This window comes from Pseudopodoces humilis, chromosome 8, assembly GCF_049639895.1.
Source record: "Pseudopodoces humilis isolate 2021_Gansu_Grassland_sample_001 chromosome 8, ASM4963989v1, whole genome shotgun sequence".
NCBI lineage: Eukaryota > Metazoa > Chordata > Aves > Passeriformes > Paridae > Pseudopodoces > Pseudopodoces humilis.
Window position 1 is genome coordinate 16,852,175 of NC_142207.1, and position 25,260 is coordinate 16,877,434.

At 34.3% G+C, this 25,260-nt stretch overlaps 1 protein-coding gene across 2 annotated transcripts in view; it reads right to left on the reverse strand.

Annotated features, from left to right (window-relative positions):
• LOC102107709 (prolyl endopeptidase FAP) overlaps window positions 1–25,260 on the reverse strand; it is a 38,712-nt gene that overhangs the window by 6,676 nt on the left and 6,776 nt on the right. The window contains exons 4-22 of one of the 2 annotated variants that reach the window (XM_005519741.3): window positions 23,441–23,535; window positions 23,259–23,333; window positions 23,020–23,072; window positions 21,967–22,039; window positions 21,266–21,386; window positions 20,615–20,769; window positions 19,443–19,546; window positions 19,010–19,145; window positions 16,111–16,155; window positions 14,936–15,040; window positions 14,780–14,850; window positions 14,126–14,179; window positions 13,670–13,794; window positions 12,408–12,455; window positions 9,366–9,464; window positions 8,576–8,645; window positions 7,170–7,364; window positions 5,370–5,424; window positions 2,913–3,012 (exon numbers count right to left, since the gene is read on the reverse strand). In XM_005519741.3, coding sequence (XP_005519798.1) covers window positions 2,913–3,012; window positions 5,370–5,424; window positions 7,170–7,364; window positions 8,576–8,645; window positions 9,366–9,464; window positions 12,408–12,455; window positions 13,670–13,794; window positions 14,126–14,179; window positions 14,780–14,850; window positions 14,936–15,040; window positions 16,111–16,155; window positions 19,010–19,145; window positions 19,443–19,546; window positions 20,615–20,769; window positions 21,266–21,386; window positions 21,967–22,039; window positions 23,020–23,072; window positions 23,259–23,333; window positions 23,441–23,535 — 1,779 coding nt within the window. The remainder of the gene's footprint in view (window positions 1–2,912; window positions 3,013–5,369; window positions 5,425–7,169; window positions 7,365–8,575; window positions 8,646–9,365; window positions 9,465–12,407; window positions 12,456–13,669; window positions 13,795–14,125; window positions 14,180–14,779; window positions 14,851–14,935; window positions 15,041–16,110; window positions 16,156–19,009; window positions 19,146–19,442; window positions 19,547–20,614; window positions 20,770–21,265; window positions 21,387–21,966; window positions 22,040–23,019; window positions 23,073–23,258; window positions 23,334–23,440; window positions 23,536–25,260) is intronic. The other variant, XM_088058481.1, reaches the window with a different exon arrangement.

Consider the following 25,260-nt stretch of genomic DNA (forward strand, 5'->3'; position numbering starts at 1 on the left):
TGATGTTTAACTGTGTCTGTTCTTGGTTTCCTCATGACACACCAAATTTAAACATCTTTTAAAAATCAACTATGAAGGCTAATTATTTACTATTCTTCAAACCACCTTGGCAGAAATAGTGGTTTTATACTCATCTAGGTTTTATGGATAAAGGTGATTAATTGATAATGCTTTTTGCTGTTGGGTTGAACTCCAGAAGTCAGTTGAATAAGGCAGTGAGCCAATAAAGGTGCATGGTGGAAAGATGACACAGACTAATTCTGACACCTTAAAAAGAGGAGCTAAGGATTTGTAGGTGTATTAACAGTAAATATAGATATGCATGTTGTACTTTTCCTATTGAATGTATATATGCAGCAACTAGGGGAAGCAGGAAAGGATGCAGGCACAGACTGAAAAGGTTCATTGCTTTTCAAATCTCTGTTCAATTCTTTTTTCTAACTACAATAAAGACTGGTAACAGATTTGACAAAATAAATGTGAATAATTGAATGGTATCCATCACCAAGAAATCAGAGAACATCTCTCTTTGAGCTGCCTGGGTATTTGTACTTTAACTAGGAGCTGTTATGAAAATTTATGGAAAACTGATGCAGCAGCTGCTACTACCAGAAGATTACTTTCTTTATGACCTTGCCTTGAAAGAGTAACTGACACATACTGAGCAGTCAAGCTGCAGTATTAGAAGGATTTTATTTGTTTAAGGGAGTCAGGGCTTTCTGACGAAGAGCTATCATCTTTCCCTTTCAAAAGACAGGTGATAGCCATTGTAATCATTAAGGAATTGGGATTGTCTATGCTGTCCAGTTTGATACACTGTATTAGAAAAAAATTGTTAGAAAATAGAAATGAGAATCCTCCCAGGAAAAGAAAATGAATCAATATGCTCCTGTTCCCATAGTTTATTATGTAACAAATGATACATATACATGTTCTACCACTGAGAGTAAAGACATGTACTATGTCTCCCAGATCAGCCAAGCAAGGCTTCTGAAGATAATTTGTAATATAAGTATCAAAAAAATTTAAGTACCCTATCTTTTATCAAAATCCTTTATCATTCCATGAAAACAGAAAATGTGCAATATCTGTTGTCAACACAGTGTCAAACAATCATATCGGGCTCAAGTTTTCAATAAAACAGACTCTTTCTGAATGGCTGGCATTTCTACACTATTCTGAGCCAATTTTCCACTCTTTTACCAATATAGCTACAACAAGTCCACAGAGGTCAGCAGAATTGCATTATAATGACTAAGTGAAAGATTTAGCTTGTCAATTACTGAGAAAGGAAAAGCAGATGAATTTAAATAAATTTTAATAAAACAGTCACAGATATAATGCTTTTAACTATACATTGTTCTTAATGGAATTTTTCTTTCCATCTTATAACTGTTCAGCTGTTATTATCACTCAGTCAAAATGGAGGGGGATGGGACAGCTTCTGACAAAAGATTACGGTCCAGAATCTCATCTGTGCATCTAAAGGATGGCTGGACAGAATTGAGAAGTTCTAGGGGCTACTACATCCTCTGACATACCGATACTACTCAGAGACTTATGGATGTAACATCCTGTAGTTTTGCCCCTAGCACAGCTCACCCTAATGTTAACATGATCTGTTTGCCAAAAAGCTATGACTCATGACTTCCTTCTGTTTCCTTCCTTCCTTAGTGGAGGTACATTTGCCTGTTTGGATTTTACAGGGTGTTTTCAGCAAGATTCTTTTATTGCCGCCTGAAAATTCAGCTGATGTAGGGATTGTAATGGTGCAGGTCTAATCTTTTTGAACTTAAAAACTTCATTTGAATTGTGATGCTGCAACAAATTTTTATAACCCATCTTTTATTAAGGGACTTTTGCAAGAGCAGTTCTTTATGCCTGCATTCTGGAAATAATTTTGTGATCATGAGAAAAATGTCTTAAAAAAATCTTGATGCCAGTGAAAACACGAAGACTATGCTTCCTGTGTCATACAAATATTTTCCCCTTTGTTTGCAAAACACCATAAATACAAGGAATGTCTGTGCTAGCAGTCAGGGAAGGAATCTTTCCCATTTAACCAAAAAAATTTTCTCATAACCAAGACTCCTTAGAAAACGACCATATGCTAAGTAAATGTGTTCAAAGTGCTACATTTTACTCATTGAAAATATTCATGCCATGAGTTTTTTTTTTACACTAAGGTTCCTTAACACCATGCCAAAAGCTTAACAGGTCGGCAAGCATGAGAATGTGCCTGCTTTATTCAGGAAACACAGGAAGGCCTTGGGAATATACTTCCAGTGTTGTTTCCTCTCAGCAGTTTGGAGCCTAATTCCATAAGCATAAATAAAAATATGTATCATAGCACAACAATACAAAATTTCTCAGGGAACTGAGAAACATTTAAAGGGAAAAGTATTTAATTAAAAAAAAAATATGATATCAAACACAATAATCCTTCTCTTTTCCACTGGTTTTTGGAAACAACTTTGCAGTCATCAGCAACACTGATTCCTGACACAGGTCATCTGTGGTGTCAGAAGCTGAAATGTACTATGATACTGTTACTGGCGGATAAATCAGTTCAGCTGTTTCTGAATTCAGTGATAATTTCAACAGGATTTTTAGGCAGATCACTCCTTAATAGTAGTTTATTGAGAGGGCTTTATATACTTACTGTTTCAGAAGTGCATATGGAATTATCCAGACATACCTTCTTTGTGACAAAGTCAGTTCCAAACTGCCAGTTGCACTCAGTTATTTTCAGCAAGAAAAACATTAAACTTAAGGTCTTAAAAGTTTTAAATCTAGGTAATTTGAATGTCTTTATGTTTCAAATTGCCAGTCTCTTGCAATGATTTAATTTAAGAAGTCATTAAATGCTACATCTTGCTTTCCAAGTCAGTATTTATGACAAGTTTCCATACCGTAATATTCCCAGCTAGAAACAGGAGCCACAGCCATTCCACATTTAAATACTCCACTGCCAGATCCAAGTGCCAAAGAACTTACATAGCCACCATAGGACTAGGAGGAAAGCACAGTTAGTTTAAAATTGCTAGCAAAGTATCATTCTGTTTTCTGAATCAAATTCATATAAATTAAGTCCAAATTAACTCATTTGCTTTGAATGCATAGAGGACAAAGTAACAAAAGGTTGAGGCTTTTTTGAAATTAGTTTATTGAAATCAAATGTATCTGATGTAATTTCTTGTGAGAGAGATTAGACAATTATATCAAATCACTTATTTTTTGCTACTTCTTCAATGTTTATCACAGGATACTGCTTTTATTACCACTTACAATCACCAAGAAATTTAATTTGGTAGCATCCTTCACAGTAATCTAACACAACCTGTAGCTCAAAACAGGGCTGACTTCAGATGTAAATGATACTGATCGCTGTCACATCCATAGCACATATCCTCTCCACTCAATCTGCATTCAACAGTAATGTTGTCATATTTTTTTTCCTAAATCAAACAGAATCTTTCCTTTTGGCAGCTTGTTTTCATTGCCTCTCACCCTTTCAAGGTGCACCTCCAAGAAGAGTTAGAGTTTTTTTCCCCTCCCTTAACAAATTACCTAGTTTTTGCTAAAGATTAGCATATTGAAGCAATCATCAGTACTAATATACTCATCTACTTCAGAATGGAGCCATTCCTCCCTACTGCCTGCCACTGTTCCTAGTACTTTCTGGCCTGATTCCTCAAACGGGGATCCAGAAAGGAAGAATAAGTTCATGGCCGTAAGAAGGGTAGAGCACTAAGTAAGTCTGGATATAAGAATAGGTCTGTGAAACTGAATGGGGCTAGTTGCTGAGACAGGAAAATAATGTAAATAAAAAGCCTTTGGTTTGGCTTTCCACCGGATGTGGAACTGAGTTTGGAAAACCTCATATAGGGTCTTTGCAAAATAATGGGTTTCTGTTTACTTTGGAACGGAGGAAGGAATAAAAATATAATGTGTCATGAAAAATTCTGAAGATTACTTCAGTAGCATATTAAAGACTAATGGAAATAAGCAGAATTATTAAATATATTTTCTTTTGTACAGAAGTTAAGTTAGTCCATCCTCTTGACTTTACAGCTTGAAATGATAGTGAGGCATATAGTAGTAGAAACAGTAATTTGTGGAGTTTTTCCAACTCATTTGATTTTCTCATTTGATCTTTCAAAAGATCAGTCCACAAGGCTGAAAAGTAAGGGATTAGGATTGAGCAGATAAATATATTCAGTGTAACAGGCCGAGAGAGACTGGATTCACAACCCAAATTGCTTTAGTAATTATTTAAGAGCCTTTGCCATCTTGAAGAGTTTGGTGAGTCTGAAAACAAGTTCATGCACTTGCCAAGCTGCAGCCTACAAATAAGGAAACACCTTTCAACTCCTTTCAAAGCTTACAGACCAAGAAATGATACAGTAAATTGGAACTAAACTGGAAAAAAAGACTGATAGGCTTGTCAGTAATGCCTTTATTTTAATATTATATCCACTACTGGAATACAATGTGTCCAAGCTCTTAGTTGGTTCTGGAAACAGTGGTGAAATAAAATATGATGTGAATTAAAAAAGAAAATATTTTCTTGAGGCCTTAAATTACCTAATATCACTTTAGAATTATTCACTCCTAAGTGTTTGCATCACTTAATTTCACCATATGGTACCCATTTTATTCTGGTGTTACAGTAGTTACTGTACCAAAGCAACTTAAATATTGGCTGGTAGAAGCTTCAAAGATTTTAGCAGCTCTGCTAATGTGCTAAGATCAGGCAATACATCTGGCTATTAAAGGTTCTGGGAGCATTACAAATTAAAATACGTGAAGAAAAAAAGATGAAAAATAGACTGGCTAATAATTTGAAATGACTCCCATACTGTCCAATTTTTCCATGTCTTGGTGAAGCTGTCAGTGCTGTAAACCCCTCAGACCCAGATCCATCCTTGATGACCATTGCAAAGCCAGCCAAGTACACAGTGATTCAGGATGATGCAGGGGTCACATTTTCTGGTGAGAGATAGTCATAGGACTTTTCTCACTATTTTAATCTCAGATCAGAAAGGACAATATTGGAATTTTGACACTATGCCAGTAAGTCCCTAAGTTAAAAGTAAAGCCAATTAAAATGTCTTAACAGTTCAAACAATGTATTAGATATGAGCTTTTCAAAATTCTCTCTTGAGCTGCCAAAGATTCATTTTTGGGGGCTTGAACTGTTGCAATTGCACATATATAAGTACCAGCAGGAACCATCCCCTTTGGCAATACCATCACACAGTTGCAGAAGAAATTTTATACATAGTTAAGACAGAACCAGGAAGAACAATAAAAAAAATATACTGCAGGATTATTTAAAGATAGATATAAAAACTCCAATCACTTACCCAGCCCCATATTGCTATTCGTTTCTCATCAATAAAGCCCATTTCTATAAATTTTCTGTGGAAAATAAAATCACAGAAATAAATGCATTATTACAAAAATTGCTAGTACATTAACAAATTAGCAAAAATTGTTTTTCTTTGGCTTTTTTTTCCAGATATCCCACCAATTTGAGCAAACTGACAATCAACATAGCATATCTGATTTCTACAAAGTATCAACTATTCAATCAATAGGCGTTGAAAGGGAAGAAGAAGAACTTTTCCTGAACGAACAAAAAAATACTAAAATGAATATTTTTGTCATAATAATTTTTGTTCCAGTGGAAAAGGATAATTTTCATTGCTTTAGGTGCCAAACATTCAGACTTTATTGTGCAAGATACTCAACATACTGATGTCACAGTGAGTTAATACTTTGATTTATCAAGAGGAACAGTATCAATTTCTGAGGAGACTAGGGATTCTCTGTAGAAATAAGTTTTTATGTGCCTGAAAAGTAAAAAGCTCTTTAATAAAAATAATAACGAAGGAATCATCTACTAACGCTCCAAGCAGGTAATAAGCTTGAAATGTATAAAAGGTGCAAAACTTCTTATGCTCTCAAGAGTCAAACAGGTCAAAGAGAACCATAAATATTAGGTTTACTAAAAATATCCTGCATCAGAATGTGGAGACTGTATTTCTAAAGATGTATTAGCAACACCTTTAGCAAAGGAAAGAGGATGAGACAAAAGACCACAAAGGGTTGAGAGTGACAGATAAACACAATAGGTTCAGATATATATCGGGACATACAGTAGCCTTATTTACTAGGACACGCCCAAGTGAAGTGACAACACCCAAAATGTGGGATACTATCCGGGTGGGACAGTTAGAAAAGCCAAAAAAATATTCAATTTTGTTATATTACTGTCTTAATCCCTGGGGCTCCACCTACAGTAAAAGCCCCTGCAAGAACTTCCCACTAGAGTATAGAAGCTCTCTAAAAATCATGCATCTTAATCCATGTGTTAGCTCAGGAAGATGGAATGAACTACATTTAACTGAATAAAAATTTAGTCTAGGTGCTGACAGAAAACTGGGAAGTGTGAAGTCTGAGGTCATTTTTTCATGGCCTGTCTCAGCAGATTTTGCAATTGCAGAATCAGTTTAGGTTCCCTCTGATATTCTATGTCTGAGTGACAATTCAGAATAATATAGAAGCATTCTTGTGATATTTTGAAGTATGCCACTCCTCCTAAACGTTTCAAGATAGAAAATAAAATAATAGAATAATAGAAAAACTTGACATGATATACAGCTATTCTGTTTCATTTATCACTGAAAAGGATAATGGTGCATTTATATTTATAACATTGAGGAGGAAATGAATTATCACAAAGCAGAAAGAGGAAGGAACAGATATCCTCCTCACACACACTTATAAGTACAGGCAGTGCTCTCAAACACACAGAGAAAACTGTGGTTGCTACGCCCAATTTCCAGCTAAGATACCTCTCACCACTAACAACTGTTACCTAAGTTACCTCTCACTACTGACAATTGTATTTCTTTAGCCTTAGGATTGAAACCTCTAACGATTCTCTTATGCAATGCAAGTGGACTTAGTGGTATATGGACTTAATATACCAGAAAAAACCTCACTGATATCATGCAAACACTAATATTTTATTTTCCAAGTGTTTTTGTCTTATATCCTGGAGGCCTCAGGTCTTCAAAAGAAAGGCTGAGAATTAAATATTCCTTTCACCTTACTACTTATTGGTATAAAATAGCTATACAGGGAGATAATCTACTTACTTAACTGCTGAGATTTGGTCCTCAACTTCATAAACTCCAAGTCTTCGATATACTGCATGCAAAATCTTGTCACCTTGATAAGCTGTCCCTCTGCCATCTACCAGAGCAACAATAATTCCCTCTTTGCTTGCAAGATAGGTTATCCAGCTAATGCTAAAGGTTTCCTTTACGTTCTGACTGCAAGGTCCTCCATACCTGAGGAAGAAAATTCAGACATTTTCAACTCATATTTACATATTTATAAATGGTTATTGGACACTGGACTATAGCTATCAGTACTGGTAACATTTTCTGCACACGTATTTTGCTACATGACTGTGGTTCAGAGAGCTCCGTAAACAAATTTTCTATTTTCATGTACTATTATTTTCATGCAGTTATGAGATTTTGCTATCTAAAATCTATTTTAATAATTTAGGTCTTTTTCCTAAGGCAAATAATTAGTTTCAGCTCAGACTAAGTAGTACAGTATCAGCCGCTTGTCCTAAGGGGAATCCTTGGAAGAGCCATCCCTCAAAGATTCAATTCTTCGCTCTCTCCAAATTCCTTAGGAGTAACAGCCCTTTTTGGTGCTTTTCTGCTTTTTTGCATTTGATTTCCACATGCAGTTAGTAATGCCAAAGAAAAGAATATAAAGAAATACAGCTCCTTATACTTTTTGGCTATCCACAGACCTTATTTGTTTCAGTAGGGAATATCATGTGCTGTTGGAGCTGCAGGCAGAACACACCCCACATAGCTGACCAATACAGAGACACTCCTCATGAGAATGGCCTAATGAAAATTACACATTTGACCTCAAGGACAGGACTCATCTGCTCTAAACTTCAAACATACCTAACATTTTTGGACCTTTGGATCATTACTGGTTAATAAAAAATTATGTAAAGTTTATTACACCCACTCAGCTCTCCTTTCTGCATCTTTTTTTTCTTTAAATTTTTTTCATCACTGCAGTTTTCATTGCCTTTTCATCCTGCAATAAATTATGTCAAATGCTCTTAACAAGCAAGTCCACATGACTTAGTTTTCTTCTTAAAAAAATTAAGCAGGCTCTTGTAGTTTTTCATATTAGAAAAGCTGAAATCAATATTTCAGACTGTCTCATGATAAATAGAAGCAGCAACAGAGCTAAGATTTACAAGGAGTAGCCCACATGATTTTAGCCTTTCTCCTTTTGTGAGAAAGTAATCCTTACCACGCAAAGATTAACATTAAAATCCTTCTCGATCTCCATTGGGATGAATTATTCTTCCAAAAATATACTGAAAAAAACCCAACAAACTATAGAACTATGTAGTTTAGCTTTTGCTTTATAAAATGTTGCAAATGTTCCAGGTTTTGTTAAATTAGAAGTATGTTTTCTAACAAAACAGCAACATTCAAACAAAGGAAGAGGTACATACACCTGAATAAGCAGAGGGTACTTCTTAGATCTGTCGAACTGTGGAGGTAGAAGCATTTTGTACCACAAAGCTAGAAAAGACAAATTAAAATTAGATTCTTAATGGTTGAAATGATTCCTCTAGGCATAATCCAGACCCTGGTGTAACAGTATATGAACATGAATCAGCACATAGTACACAATGCACGAACTGTGAATCACAGAACTGATGCAATTAACTGTTTCTGTTGAGCTGTTGAAGAACAGATTTGAAGAAAGACACATTTATTTAAATTTAGCTATGCATTAAATTATTACTTCACAAAAGTCAAGGTTATCAGTTTTTCCAGGTGCCTAGAAAAGCATAACTGTTTTAAGATTATCAGATATTAGTTTTGGAAACTTTACACTGATTTTTTACCATGGAATACTATTGGTAAGTCACTACTAAAAAGAACAGTGCAAGCAAGTCAGTATAATGTGTAATACATGAACAGCAGTTTACATTTATCATTTTATTACCACAATATTATATTGTTTTTATACAATATTTAAACTCTTTTCCAATAGTATTAAACATTTTTAAAAAACTTGTGTTGTGAAACAAATGTATTTTAACTACTATTTTACTGAGAGATACCCTGAGGCATGGACAAATTAGGTGTTATTGAACACGGCAGAACCAGGCCTCTTCTTCCCTATCTGACTGGCAACTTTGCTCTACAGAAAGACAATATTTACTATAGCAAAATTAAGGCAAAATATTACAATGGTAAGAATAAAAAGGTACAATAAAGATGTGTAGTTCTTACTTATACCATCCACTTCAATCTTATTAATTTCTTCTTTTGGCAGTCTGATCTCTTGCAAAGCAGACTGCAATTCCCAATTGTCTTCCAATACTCTGAGTTCTAAGTAAAAGAAATGCTCGAATTATTAACAGATGTATTGTTAATTTCTCTTCAGTAATTAAGATTCCTTTCCTTTGTGTTATTAGAACAGAAAGGAAATCTGTGAATTTTACAAGCAGAGCAATGAAATCCACTCAGACACTTCTAATTGGGCTTGATCACATAGCTAAATGAAAGAAAAGCACTGGTATTGCAGTGCACAAATACTCGTTAGATTTTTATAGGATGTACATTTTGCAATGCAAATCATTTCACATGTTGCCTCTGAGTGTTAGAGTCCCGCATGTTAAGAAGAAACAGCTTTCTCCTGCAGATCCCTCATCCCAGTTTTGTAAAATGGGGGAGCTAGAAATGCAAAATTCATGGCACTGTGCAAAACACAATCCTGTATCTCCTCTCTCGCTCATCAGACTAACATCAGTTTAACCTCTGAGACCTTTGGGTAGTGTGGTCAAGCACACAATCCTAAGGGAAAATCTTGTTTCTGGGTAATGCAGGAAATTCAGTTTCTCAAGGAGTTATGGCAAAGCTTCATTCAACCCCTGTACAATATGAAAATACCAGACTTACCATCTTACTGTCCTTATTACTGCTCACTTCGTAAACCTTTCTTTCCTTTTTTTTTCTTTTAAAAATCTAAACTGTACCAACATTTACTGTTTTACTTGCTTTAGACCAAATTTACAGTTACATAATTTAAAAATCACTGTTTAAAATTTAATTAACTTACAGGACAGACTGCAGAACTGTTTATTATGAATCCACTGGGTCTTGTTTATTTATGTGTTTTCCCATGAGTAGTGAGGGATGAAGAATATTGGAAACATAATGGAAATCTATGACTTTTAGCTTCTTAGCTTCACTTTCAGAATGAAAGAACTTTTTAAAACTGCAGGAGATTTTTCTTTTTTTCCTTTACCTTTCCCTCCTCCTTGTTTCTGGAAACATTCAAAAAAGTACAAGAAGTATTCTTCTCTCAACATATATTGAGCTAGGTAGTGCTTAGGACATGCCAGAAATATAGTACTGGAATTTGTTCTTTCAAAGTACTCTTGACAAGTTTTGCAGATTCAAGTGATTTTTTTATGGCTGAAAGATCATCCTGCCTTCGGATGCTCATGCAAACTTAGCTGAACCCTTTTCCATCCTTCCCCTCAAAACTCTTGAAATTTCCCCATTACCACAACTGAATTTTAGGCATCCTGGAAGGAACTTCCAAACTGATCTATGTCAGTTTAACTGTCTCCTACTAAAATTCATGGATGATATAGTTTTAAAATGCTGCCAACTTCAATGAAAATGGTTTTACTAAAAATAGTTTTGCACCACAGAAGAGATTATGAAAGCAAGGAACTGAAGGAAAATTAATTCAAAAAAGGTAATGAAGAAGTCAAAGAGAAGCCTGAATTTGTTTTTATTCCTAAGAATAACAGCACAGAAGAGGGAGGCATGATGAAACCAGTGGTGAAAATCCATTACAGGAAATTGTTCTCTGCTGCAGAGAGGTTAAGAAACACATAACTGCAGTTGGGCACTTAGTTGCATTTCAAACAATGCATAGTTTCATAAGATAGTAGGGGCCCTTCACATAAAAGGTAAGAGTAAATCAGGAAAAACAGAGAGCTACAACAGTGGATCAAATATTAAAAAAAAAAAAAAAAAAAAAAAAAATCCATGCATGCACTGTATTTAAACCTTTAAATGTATTTAAATTTAAATGTATTTATACCATAACTGCAATAGACACATTAGCCTATCCTTTCCATTTGCAAAAAAATTTAAGTGGTTATAAAATAAGATGTACCAACTACTACCAGAGTCTGAATAATATGATCTTGTAGTTCACTGAATTCTACATGAATCACCATGGATGAAGGTAGTTTAACAATATTGTGACATTTGTCTTCCTTATGCATTTGTGTGTCTTTTGGTCAGACAACACTCAGCTAACAGTGGGTTATCAATGCAGGCTGAACTGTAAGGACCACTACAACCATGAGCTCATTTCCACTGAGTTATTTCCACAACACTCAGCTAACAGTGGGTTATCAATGCAGGCTGAACTGTAAGGACCATTACAACCATGAGCTCATTTCCACTCATTATTGGGGAAGGAAGGGAATGCTAAATCACTGATGTTTATACAGAACCATGCTAGTTTTCATAACATCGCAGGAACTGAAGGCTTAAAGTTGGAGAAGAACTTTTAGGGAAAAAACAAGGAAGAGAAGAGAAAGAAGAAGAAGAGAAAGAAGATTCATTGCAGAACAATTAATATTTTCATAGTTAGAAAGTTCCTGCTTGGCTTGGTTGCAAAGTCTTCACTAACAGGTTACTTAAAGGCTCTGAGTGTTTCTTGCTGAAAATCACACTTTGTATCAATAATTACACCTTGTCTGAAGCAGTTACTTGAACGGATCATCTGAAAGAGCTTCTGCTCTTCTCTGACATCTCTACTGATGGCTGCACAGGAAACCATTGATCCAAATTCTAATTAGTACAGCACAATAGGTCAAACTGTAAACTCTAAACAGTACACTATCGTCTTTTGTACAAGACAGTGTTGCCTCATGAAAAAGAAAGTCTTGTGTTCATCCAAATGTGAAAAGAAATATAAATTTCAAAATAATTTTTTCTACAAAGTTTGACTCAAATTTTGGCAGATAAAGAGCTGCCCACGTTCATTTTATCTATAGTGTGTAAACAGGAAAAACAACAGGATGCTATCAAAGTGCTGGACTCGGGAATTTAGATAAATGCATTGGTGTGTTCATTCACACTTGGATTTTGGAGCAAATCAAGAAAGACACTAGTTATTTTAACACCAAACAAGATGAAAGGCTTTTGATCACAATTCTAAGTACTGTATTAAAAGACCTTCATCTGGATTAGAGGTAAAGGAGTATACCAGTCGCTCAGAAATAGGCAGTATACTTGCGGTACCTCTATCACCACGGTTCTCAAAAAGAGTAGAAATGGGAATCCCAGGACCTGTTGTAAGAATGATAAAAAGTCAATTTACAGTCTGAAGCTGGAATTTGGTGATGCAGTATGTATTACATTAACATTGATAACTGACAGGAGTTAAAGAGCTCCAAGTTGATGCAGAAATCTGAATCTTCTCTGCTGTATAACTCACTAGTCCCTGCTGCAATACATAAGGTACTGTGTGTACAAAGACTTGTATATATACAGGCATTGCTTAGCAAACATAGTAGAAGCAACTTTAAATCTACTAAGGCTTCCTCCCTAGAGATGAAGTGACATCTAGTTAATACCTGAGATGTGATTACATAAGGTGAATGCAGAACTAACAATGTGAAATATTCTTCTGAGAACATGTCACATTGAATTTGTGAAGGTGAGTGCCTTTCACATGGTGACGACCTTACTGACTATTTTGTGCAAGAATGATTGAAAGGTGTTGTTATTTGCTACATTTGGTTCTCTGCTCAACAGAAGTTCTAAGGAACTTTTCAGCTGATCAGTCAGTGCAGAATCACAAGAAGAGTAAACCTTATAAGAAGTACACAAAAGGAAAACCTTGGATAGTTTTCCTCTTTTTTTTAGATTGCGATATCACTGTTTTTTGAGTACAGCAATGTATGAAATCTCAGATCACTCAAGTCACCTAATTTATCACAAAAGAGATAAGACTTCATTTAATACTTATGTCTTGCACATGGATTCAATGATCACATATCTTGAACTGAATTTTTCTTAGATGAGTTATTAAAAATGTTTTCAGGTGCTAAATACCCAACATTTATGGCTGACACAGGTCTTAAAATTTCAGTTGGGAAACAGAGTAAAGTAGTTTCTCACAGCTAACCTTGATCACATAAACTGGAAAACAGTATATGTTTATAAATCCTGCTCTGGCTGCTGCAAGAAAAAACCATGGCTCTCATGAGCTCTTTCAAAATCTGTTTTGTGACATGAAGGACATTCACAAATTTGTTTTTAATTCTCAAAATACCAAGCTTTTTGTTGAAAAAGTAAAAAAACCCTTAATATATCTGTATTTACTGAAACATCCTCACAAAATTTTTGAACATGGGAAGTCTCTTTCTGGAAGTATTTCCTGGTTATTGTGAAATTTCTGTGAGCCATACAAAAATAATTTGGGATAATCGGTATTAACTACAGTGCTGATAAATATTAAAGAACAACTGATTAAATGTTTGCTCCCATGCCATACATACCATAACAGATCAAGGCATAATACGTAGAACGTTCACTGAATCTTGCTGTATAATACTGACATCTCTCTTTCCTTAAATTGCAAGTAATGCATTGTTTTCTCATAGGTTTACTTCCAGTGCTAATTCTAAGGGAAAAATCAAATAAAGCAATTGTTATTTTGCTAAAATTACCTTTACGTGTGTCTGTCTCATATTCTTGAAAGCAGGCCCTGTACTTTCAGGAAAGTTAATTTAAAAAGAAATGCCTGGTGTTTTTATCAATTTTTCCCCAGGGGTATATTTAAAAGTTAGACATCATTTCTCTTAAATTGTCAGATAGAATCTGAGGTTAAGATTTAGTTTAAATAGCTTGTGAAATTACACATTAAACAACTTAAACCTAAATTTTTTTATTGACAAATTCAGAGACATCTTCTATTAACCTACTATCATTAAGATAATGTTGATGACACTTACTTGTAAATATTCCTTCTTCCTGGATAGCCTTCAAATTCATTGCTTGAATAGAAACTGCAAATTCATTTATATGTTAATAAATAATCCATAAAGTGGTGACCTATGAACGAGCATCAAGATGAAAAGCCGTCTTGGAAGTTAATTAGACTTTTTGAGATTTCTGCGTGTGACGGAAGAGTAGTTAAGCTTACATACCTTTCACCTTAATAAATCTTTGCTTGGACTATGATTAGGTTACACATAAGCTATATAAATAGGAGCTCTATCTTAATTCTCATGAGCTAATCTCTCCAATTATGTAATATATTTCTAGCTATACAGTAAGCTGAATGAGAGATCATAAAATTACAAGTAACTGCAAATTGAGTGAGGGTTAACAATATGATTAAATTAAGTGTTTTTAAATAAGCCTCTCCAGGATGGATGATAAAAATAAATAGAAAATTGAGGGGAATTTGTAAAGAATCTTTCATAAGTAAATCGTATTTACAAACATATGCAGTGCCTTAGCATATACAAATTTTTTTGTGGATGTATTCAGACAAAAATAAATTACACCTAATTATAATCTGACGAGTCAACAAACGGTGTTCAAATGATTAAGTGTTGCCTTTACTGACAACACTCACAACCTTTTTTCTTCATGACACTTACATTGCATCATTTGTTACTCTGAAAATATATATTGCCTCCCATTCTCCACTTGTAACTTGGATTGCATTCTCCTGTGTAGCAAGACATAAAGGTTACTGAATATTACAGACCTATTTCAGGACAGTAGATTAATGTAGAACACTTTGCTTGACTTACCACAGAGCCATTGATGTAATGAATGTGCTTATAGCCATTCTTGTCACTAAAAATTTTGTAGTATGAACTGCTGTCTGATGTAAAATATGGTGCAGAAACAAAGAACTGAAACAACAGAAGAAAAATAGTAGATGAGACATAAGACTGTCCAAGCCGTTTGGCAGATTTTATTTCACATATGAAAAGTAATAAGACTATTCAGTCAGTTCAAATGGGACAAACTACTTTGCACAAGTTTGTACCTGTGATATTCAATCTCCCCATAGATGTTACAATTTCTGTAAAAAAAAATCTGTCATCAGAACCTCAAATGAAGTGTAAAAAAAAAAAAAAAAAAAGGAAATAATCAAGTAAAATAACTAATCCTTGTAAATATATGATCTTCACATTAAAGCATCACTTAAGGAACAGTGTACTGAAAACTGATGTGTATTGTTAAGTCCACTGCAGGATATTCAGACAGTGTGAGGTTCACACTTGATTCTGTTAACTTCCCCTGCCTGAAAGTAAATATAAGCTACACTACATATTTGCTGTTGGACTACATGACTGTAAATACTGATCTCATGCTCTTACAATTTCCTTGTAGGTTTGTTTTTACTGCAAGTTTTCAAAAGTGTATGGTTGTCTAGGGTTACTGGGCAGAGAAAACATCTTTTGCTAAGAGTTATCTCCAGAGCAGTATCAGCTGCCATTCTAAGTGGGGTATCTTACCTTGAAGGTTCCCTCCTAGCTGAAGATGTGCAGCACCTGGCACTAAAACTGTTCTGATAGACAGGTTTTATTCTTAAGACACCATGATAGCCCATTTCATCCCTTATGTTAGTGCCACCAGAGGAATTTTACATCTATTCTTTGGCTCCAGAATGCTTCCAAGGATTACATTGAACTATAAATCTATCTCTTTTCATTACTTTCCTCCCTTCATTAATTTCCGTCTTGACCAACTTTCCTGTCTAGTCAGTTGGTCGGGACAAAAATAGGTTTTTAAATTTAGAAAGCAGGTAGCCAGATACTACATCTAGCACAGCATTAAAAGTCTCAGTCCTACAGGGCAACAAATCTAAGCAGTGCTGTATATCTCAGAAGGGTGCTTCATGTTTCAAAACACTGATGGGATGATGCAGGAAGCTGTAGCTAACTGAATTAAAATAGAATACAACAAGAAAACCTACTCCGCCTGCCCATCCTGTTTGACTCTCTTCTATGTGCTGCTGATTCTGAAAAACAAAAGCAAACATTCACTCTTTAGTGTCTCTTTAAGAAGATTGAGTTTATGGAGATTCAAAATCTTCAAATAAATCAGTAGCTGCCTGTAAAAAAGAATTTTAGAATATCTGCTGTGAAGGTTCAGAGAGTTGGAGGTTTTCTAAGTAAATAACATTGCTGTATTAAAATCATTACATTAATAAAATTATTGTTTTTAACAGCTGTTATCAGACTTAAATAAAATTTAAAGCAATTATGCAACTTTTTCACTGAAAACAAGAATGAATAACTACTTAAACTCATTATTTTTTTGGCAAAGATCCAAGTAAAATAATATCAGGAATATTAATACTAAAATTTGATTTAGATTTTCAGATGGTTTATATTTTCTTTGATTTCAGAGCTGTGATGTTGATTTACAGTAGTGGATGATGTGACTACTATGCATCCTGAGACCATGAATATAAATTTAGAAGATCTTAACTCCTTGTTGTTAAAGCTGATTTGGAAACAGACTTATATTGATCACGAATGATGCAGCTAAAGGTGCTTTTACATTTGAACTTACGTTTTGCTTGTAGAGGGTCTAGCAATATATTAAAAAATTCTGCATTCAATCAATGTAATTATTTTTTAATCTTGTGAATTTTTTTCTTTATATTGTTCATTATGTTTTTTTCATAGTCTGAAATAAATTTAATAAATTTTCTTTCTAAGAATATGATTTGTATTTCTTATCTTCAACATAATCTCATTACTATTTAAAATCACTTGTTCTCCCCTCTAACTTAATCCCCACAAAGCGACTTGAGGAAAAGTTGTAGGTCCTTGTCCTTTAGAGGACTATTTAGTACTTTCCAAGGGCTCCACTGAGCAAGTGGAAAGATGGATTTTACTTCAAGATAATAAAAATAGGATGAATTGTTTTACATCTCCATCCTAACAGTATTTTCCTTTCTTTAAATTAAGACTCAGATCTTGATGACATAGTACATTAGGGATATATTTAACTTCTCTTATTTGAGTAGTCTCAATTTCACAAGGCATGTCTACCTTTTATTCATATGAATAGTTCCACTGCTCATATTGGTTTCTGTGGTCTAGTCACATGAGCAAGAGTTGAACATGTGAACATTTCTGATGAATCTACACTTTAGGAAAATTATGTAGATTATATTTTATTATTATTTTCAAATAGATAAAACATAGCACATCTATTGTACATTAGAGACTCAATGCAATCTGAATTCAACAAGAGAACTGTTTTTGCCAAAGGAAATGTTCAGAGATATACTTTCTAATGGCAAATAGAGCTAATGCAGCAGTCCCATCTGTTCACACTCCTTCGATTGGCCATTTGTGCAAACTTTAATGTGATAAAAGCATTGTATCACTGTATAAATATAGAATTATAGAAACGTCAGTAGTGACTCCATAAATAAGGTTTCATAGAGAAATGCAATTAAACAAGGATCATGAACACAGTCCTGAAAGATGCTAATTGGTCTGGTCTGGTCTGGTTCCAGCAAAGCAATTAAGCACATGCTTAATTTTAAACACATAAACAGTTCTACTGAAGTAAATAAAACTGGTTATGAGCCAAAAGTTAAGCTTGTGTTAAAGTACTTCAGTGGATTGTGGCAGAATCCTACAAACCTTATATATTTTCTTCTTTCAATTAAAATATGCAATTATTAAGATATAGCTTATTTGGAGGTAAGGTAGAATTTCAGTGTTAACGTACCTATAAAGTGGAACAATTAGGAAATACAGCAAATGCTGCATTAAACATGATTTCTTTCCTAATAAATTACAATATTTCTCTGTAGAATACTACTTCAATGACAATGTTTTTGAAATAACAGGACCTTAAATTCCCTTTAAGTTTGCAACAATTTTCATGTTAAAGAGGAGTAAAAATTATTTTCAGCTTGAAAAGGCTGTGTCAATAAACTCTGAATTTATAATTGATCAGTTATACAGAATGCTTTTATCAATATTCTTCCTTTTTATTTCCCATTAGTTCAAGGTTTCATCTAATGTTAGTTTTAATAGGGTTTCTGTACCATGAACCAACAAGACAAGCCAAAAGCACCAATACGAAAAGACAACAAATGAGACCTCTGTACTAGAGTTATTGAAAATCAGGGTTGTCTTTACTTCAGGATCCATATGAATTTATCTGTGTGTACACCTTCCAGGCTTTACAAAGCTCTGTTCTGTTCAGCAGAACAGAGTCTTCTTTCCCAACTGACTAAATCATAGAATTACATATTGAAACCAAATGTAGTTACTGTTGCAATTAGCCTAAAGTTTTCTTTTCAGATCTGATTGTATTTCTGAAAACTTGCTTACTGTCTAGAACTGTATGATTTGATAAAACAGAAGAATTTATTCTTCTAGAAAACCTGCCTCACTATTAATGTGTATGTTCTTTCAAATAATCTAACATTCATCTAAAAGGACATAAAGGACATTATTTAGTTAGAATTAGTATGGAATTTCAGCATGGCATAATAAGATTTTCTTTAAAAAAAATACAGATCTTATATGGTTCCACGTCTGAAGATATTAACACAAGAAGGAAATAAACATTACTGAAAGCCTCTAAATAGCATTTTTCTGGTGGTGGTGGTTGTTGTTGTCGTTTTGTTTGTTATTTAAGCTTCACAAGGAAAATATGTGATTTTATTTCCTGGAGTAAATAATATTTTTCATCCCTCTTCCAGCAATTAAAATGTATCATGAAAAAGGCATCACTACTAGTAAAAGATTATTGTGATAAATCACTGTAAAATATGATTAGGGCAGGAATTAAGAAAATGCTAATTTCAGTAATTTTAAATTTGTTTCCAACTTCATTACCTCTGGACAGTCCCAAGTATTTGAATGCTCTTTGAAGTCACAGATAGCTAAGACTGAAAAATTCTGTATTCTTTTCAGCCACTGCACACAGATTCGAGTATCTGTTACCCAAGTAAGCCAAGTAAAATAGTGATCACTGAAATATATAAAAAAGGAAGAAATGATGGTTATTAAAAAACAGGAGTATGCAAACATTGTTACAGATTGCATCCCCCACATTGCTATTTGGGTACTTTTTTATCCTTTTTAACAATGTATCACATGGGCAACCAAAATAAAAATACAGTATTTCTAGTTAGCTTCTGATCCTTCTAGGAGTTTAATATGGCAGTACACTCTTGGAAAAAGTATAACTCAGAGGTTCAAGTGTTTAAAACAAATAGACAAAACCTTTTTTTTTTAATAAGAAAAGACATATTTGAGGCCACACTACCTGGATGCTATGACTGCAGGAACTGGTATCTCCTTAGGACCAAATGCGTCAGGGTTAATAGTGTCTACAATAAACACTTTAACAGTAGGATTTTTAGCTCCAGCCTTCAAAGAAAATATTTTAGATTATTAAAACCAGGATCTGAATAATTCAGATTGAGGAAAATCAAAGAACTTTTTGCAGGGGGCAAGTTACAAAATATGAATTCAGTTGAGTGTAATAGAGAAAATGGTCTTATAAGTTCTCAGAGTGACACTGCAGCAGTAGTATATACTAAACTTTGTATCATTGCATATATAAAGAAAACCTTTTAAATGTTTGAGTTTAGTGCCTTTCTCTACAGAAAATGTACTTCATGAGAACCATTGTTCTGTTTGCAGTGTGGTTCTCTGCAACACACTTTAAACTGATTTCAGCATAAAACTCCAGTTTATTCACATGATTGCAAGTGCTGTTTGATATCCCAGCAGGGAAATGGTTGCTTAAACTGATTTCATGGTTGCTTCTTCACTGCATACGTTAACAGTTTTTTAATTCTTCTCTATGTGTGGTCTAAACCATCCAGTTTTACTTTAGAACTGTGACCCAGCTGACAGGTGAGCAAATTCTTAAGATACATTAACATGATCCCTCGAAATCATATGAACATGATACGAGTCAGGAGAGCTCTCTAATACATGCTGAAGAAATGCCAACCCAAAACCTTATTGCCTTAGATCTGACACTTGAAAGCAATTAAAAACCAAAGCCCCTTGAGATCAAAAAGCACTATGAAGTATGCAAATAAAGTGAAGCTGCCATAGCCTTTATTTTAAAAATAAAAAATAATTTAGTCTCATAATTTATTTACTATGATGAAAAATAACAACTGCATACTTTACACACCAGAATAAGTAAACTGAATTGAAAAATATTAAGGCTTGAAGCATGCTAATGTACTTTTGCACGTGCTTTTTACCTATGTGAGTAATTCCACTTATTTCACTGACATTATATTTAAAATTTTGTATGTATCTACAGCTTTTCAGAACTTAGACCAAGCTTTTTTTCTTTCATTTAAGTCACAATGGACTCAACCATGGCAATACCTAAGGAATTAAGCACATTTAATTTTCTCAATGTAATAACTCATTTCTCAGCAGAAAATAAGTCAAAATAATGGTAAAACATACCTTTGGGTATGGGATAGTTATTTTTCTAGGATACTGGTCCTCACCAAAATATGAATATTCAATAACAGGTATGTCAGAATCATTAAATTGTACGTATGCTAAATATCTTCCACTTGGAGACCACCACAGTGCATATTTTGTTGCTAGCATCTCCTCTGATGAAATAAAAATAGTTTATAACTGTAATTTACCTTCCAATCTATTTTAGGATTCTACTCATCAATCTAGTCACATAAAGACACTTACACAAAATAAATAACATCAAACACCTCAAAACATGCACACAGATCCCACTTAACTCAGGGATTTTCATGTGTGCATGTTTTTTAAAATTTTTTTGGATGCACTGAAGTGCCAAATTTTCACTGAAATTAAAACTTTAAGTCTTAATTCCCAGCCTCTGTCTTTGCACTGGAAGGAAGACAACTTTGTAGAGTTCTAATACAGTTTCAGTAATAAAGACTCAGGATTTTGGTTATATGTTATGAATACAAAATAAACACATTGTACAGCAAATATAATATGGAAAAGAAACAATCCTTAGGGCTTAAAAAAAGAGTATAATCACAGATATTTTAAAATGGATTGTGAAAATCAGAACCAATCTAAACAAAGCATTTATCATGTTGTTGCCTTTCAAGATTTTCTTACCTTCATAGACCCAGTCAGGAATCCCATTAAATATTTCATTCTGTTTTCCATCACTAGTTATTTTAATTGGTGCCTCTCTGGGACTTTGTTTCAAATAGATATCATTCTGATATACATATACCTAAAGTCAAGAAAGTGTTTTTTAAGAGCACAGGCTAATAGGATTAGAGCAAGGTCTTCTGCAGTCAACACTCCTACGTTACACAAGCAAGACCTAATGAATACAAAACGGGAAATAGTACACTAATAGCTCCTGTAAACTCTGCAAGAGTTGTTACCTCAGCAAATAAATTATACATTACAGGCCAGATTCTGTGTTAGAGTAGATTTTAAATATTGCATCTGTAAATCTCCATTTTAAATTCATGTATTACACAGCATCAAAGGGAAACCAATTGATTTTCAGGCCTTGAAACTGTCTTTAATCTTATATAAAATTATGTTGGTCAATTCTGGATAGAGACTGGTGAGCAAACTGAAACATATAATGTACCTGAGAACATAGATTATTCTTCTATTGAGACACAGACAATAAAATCTGAACAAGTTAAAACTGTTTTCTTTGTCATTATTTCTCATAGCCAAGATTAATAAAGACACACCTCTCAGAAATATGCCTAATAAAATAAAAACAAAGGCAGATAAATGTCTTTTATCTATACAAAGCAAATTCATTCTAGCACTTAATTATCTTTACTAACCAATTTGTGTCCAACGGGTGACCAGGATATATACTGAATTTTATGTGGAAGCAGATTTTCTGTTACAAAACCACTAAAAAAAGGAAAGAAGTTGAGATGGCTTTTTGTGCACAGTGCAAATGGATCATTATATTGTACATTAATAAAGAAGTCACAAAGTTATTTTCTAACCGCTTATCGTTTCTTGAGCAATGCACAATTAAGGCAGGCAGAGACATGCAGTTAACACGATGGCATGCACCAGTGCTGGAAAAGGCTTACACATACTCCTTTGAAAGTCTATTCAGCAACCTAAGAAGCCAGCCTTAACTCCTTCCAAATGCTGCACAATCACCTACAGTCATTTGCTGTAGCTGCAGTCTGCATTTCAGTCTTGGCAGGTTATTGGGAAATGTGAACTCAGCATACACTAAGGCAGGTGCAACAGCAGTACGTCCAGCACTCACTGAGGATCTTAACTCACAAGCAGCACCTGTCCACTCACATTAGCTTGCAGCAACCTCTTCCTCTCACCTTGAGCCAACAGCTTCCCAAGAATGATGCTGCTCAGTGCAGCCCCTGTTGCTCAGAACTAAGAAGCATTTGGTCACGCTGCTTCTTACAGCATAAAAAGGTGACTGCAGAGGCAGATGGCATCCTTTGGAGTTGGGTGGAAAGGGAAGAGGTTCGGGCAATTTTGGGAAAGAGTCCAAATGCCATGGGAGAAGCTATAGACTTCTGGGGAATGCAGGATGGGTTGTTACAAGAGTTTTAGGAAAGCTGAAGATCAGATCAATAATAAAAAGAATGAATTAGTAGAAGGGGATGGAGACATAAGAGCATATTGAGAAGTGGAAATTTTATGGCATGGAATAGAAATTAATCCAGATGAAAAGAATGTATGATTTTTCCTAGAGAACATTTTTTTTTCTCAAGGAAACAAGTAACCTGACAGACTTAGGCAAAAGCAAAGCAAGTTGGTAATCACATTACTACAGTTTTGGAGTGAATGCTTGCAAGAACATCATTACAGTGTATTCACCACAGGAATCTATAAGAAATGTAAGGCCTTACCCATTTATGAGATCATAAATGTGATATGATGCTGTGTAAGAGTATCTCCACAGCTGCATAAATGAATTAAGAGAATACTATTAGCCTCGAAAAAGATAAACTACAAATAATCAGCTGCCTCTTCACAGCCTACCCCTTTCTCAAGAAAGTACCAAGAAACATCTATCTACAGTAAACACAATCAACAAATTACTAAATAAAATTAAACATTACATTAAGAGGTATATTAAAATAATTACCTTTGAATAATTGCTTTCCAGAGCTATGAAATATTGGTCTGATGACATCATATAATTTGAAGCATTAACTTGTTTCTGAAAAATTAAGAAGTAAATTAGATTCTAGTCTCACACACTTTTAAACTGTAACTTGAAATACAGCTGCACTTTTCTGCCTTTTTATTAATTAAAAAAGTACGTACCATTGTGCTGTTTGTCATGATGGTGGTTGCATAATTAATTTCAACATTGTAAAGAATAATATCATCTTCTGCAGACTGGTGAAGATATTCATTATCTTTATAAACAAGATAAAATGTATGTTACCTTCCAGAAGATACTACAGAACAAATCGTGTATCAACAATTCACGCCTCTTTCAAGGGTTAGGTTTTAGGCAAATATCTTTTGGCACCTACATAAGAATGTTTTTCTTCTAAGGATGCTGAGGTACAGAGTTATCAAAAAACTATCTTCAGGATTCTTAAGTACATTTTTGAGATTATACACTGCACAGAGGATCAACTATTTAACTTTAAAAACAAATGCCAGATTTTATTCCCATCAATGTCTGATCAAGAATGCCACTGACAGACCCATTAAAAAGTCAAGATCAAAATGCAAATGTTTTAAAGAAAATTATCTTTCCTTATCATTTTAATAGAACATTCTCATTTGTATATTCTGCAGATAACAGCAGTACCATGCAACTGACTGCATGACTCTACCCTTACTCACCAAAGTCCTACAAAATGAGTGTGAGTGGGCTTCATTAAAAATGCAATTTTCAATGTGTGCTCAAGATCTGAGCTATAGTTTGGTAGAGAATGAAAATCAGAATTTCAGTTTCATATTATTATTTTTACTGCTATGAACAGAGAGAAGGAATTTGGTGTATACATAAATAATAAATGTAAACATATTTGGTGTAGCTAGAAAACAAAAAGTTAAAAAGCAGCCTGAAACATTGTGAATATGTTCATTTTTAGGAAATTAGATCACCCTTGGATCTTCTGAGCACTCTTGTGTGATTTGTGTAACAGTATTTGTGTTTAAAATCACCCTTAGGATGAGATATACAATTTTAACTCCTTGTTTCAGAAGAGAAGTAGACATATGGAATGCTGTAGGCATGACTATCTATGGAATCTATGGCATGACTTTTGTGTGAGATTTGTGACTGTTAAAAGGAAAGATAAGTCTAAGTGAGAAAGCTATAAAGAGAGAAGAGTATTAGGTTTAGGTGATATGCTGCCTACATTTTTCAGACATTTAGACAGAATTCTAACAAACAGTGACATAATTTTTAAATCATACAAATGATATCAACATACTTCAAACTGTTAATCATATAATTGAACCACTGCAAGAAATACCGTATAAGGCTTTACTTCTGTTCTAAAATTGTGGGCTAAACCAGCTTGGTGAGACTCTATGTGAATGGGCACTATGCTTGTTACTGGCAGAGAACTGTGCTTGAGGCAGCACAGAGATGGGAGTAGTATGAGTGCTAGAATGTAATCCAGGCTAGCTCCAGTCTTCCTGGGCTGTGCAATTCAATGATAACAAGAGCAGTGCTTCAGCCACACACAGACACATTTATATCAGCAGCAATTAACTTCATGTCTCCACCTTAAGGAACTCAGAAATTCAAATTTATTTTCTATGCAATATCCTAGAACTCAGGAATTTCAGCACTTCCTTAATTGAAATTAGAACAGCTGACCTCATTGCAGAGCCAGGTACTACTGAAAACAAAGAACAGGACCTGCAAAACAGACTACCTCAATCACTTCATGTGGTAAGTGAAAAGTGCTGCGAAAAGCATGAAAAAGAGATTGCTTAAGGAATGACTGACACATTGACAAATTTCTTTCACTTGCTGCAATGAATATGACAGTAAAAGAAATAAAACACTGAAGGCCTCTGTAAAATTATAGTTTATGCTTGACTTAGACATGTCTGTTGAAACATCAAATACCTGGATTTTCTAGAATGACTGACAGAACAGTAAATTCCAACCA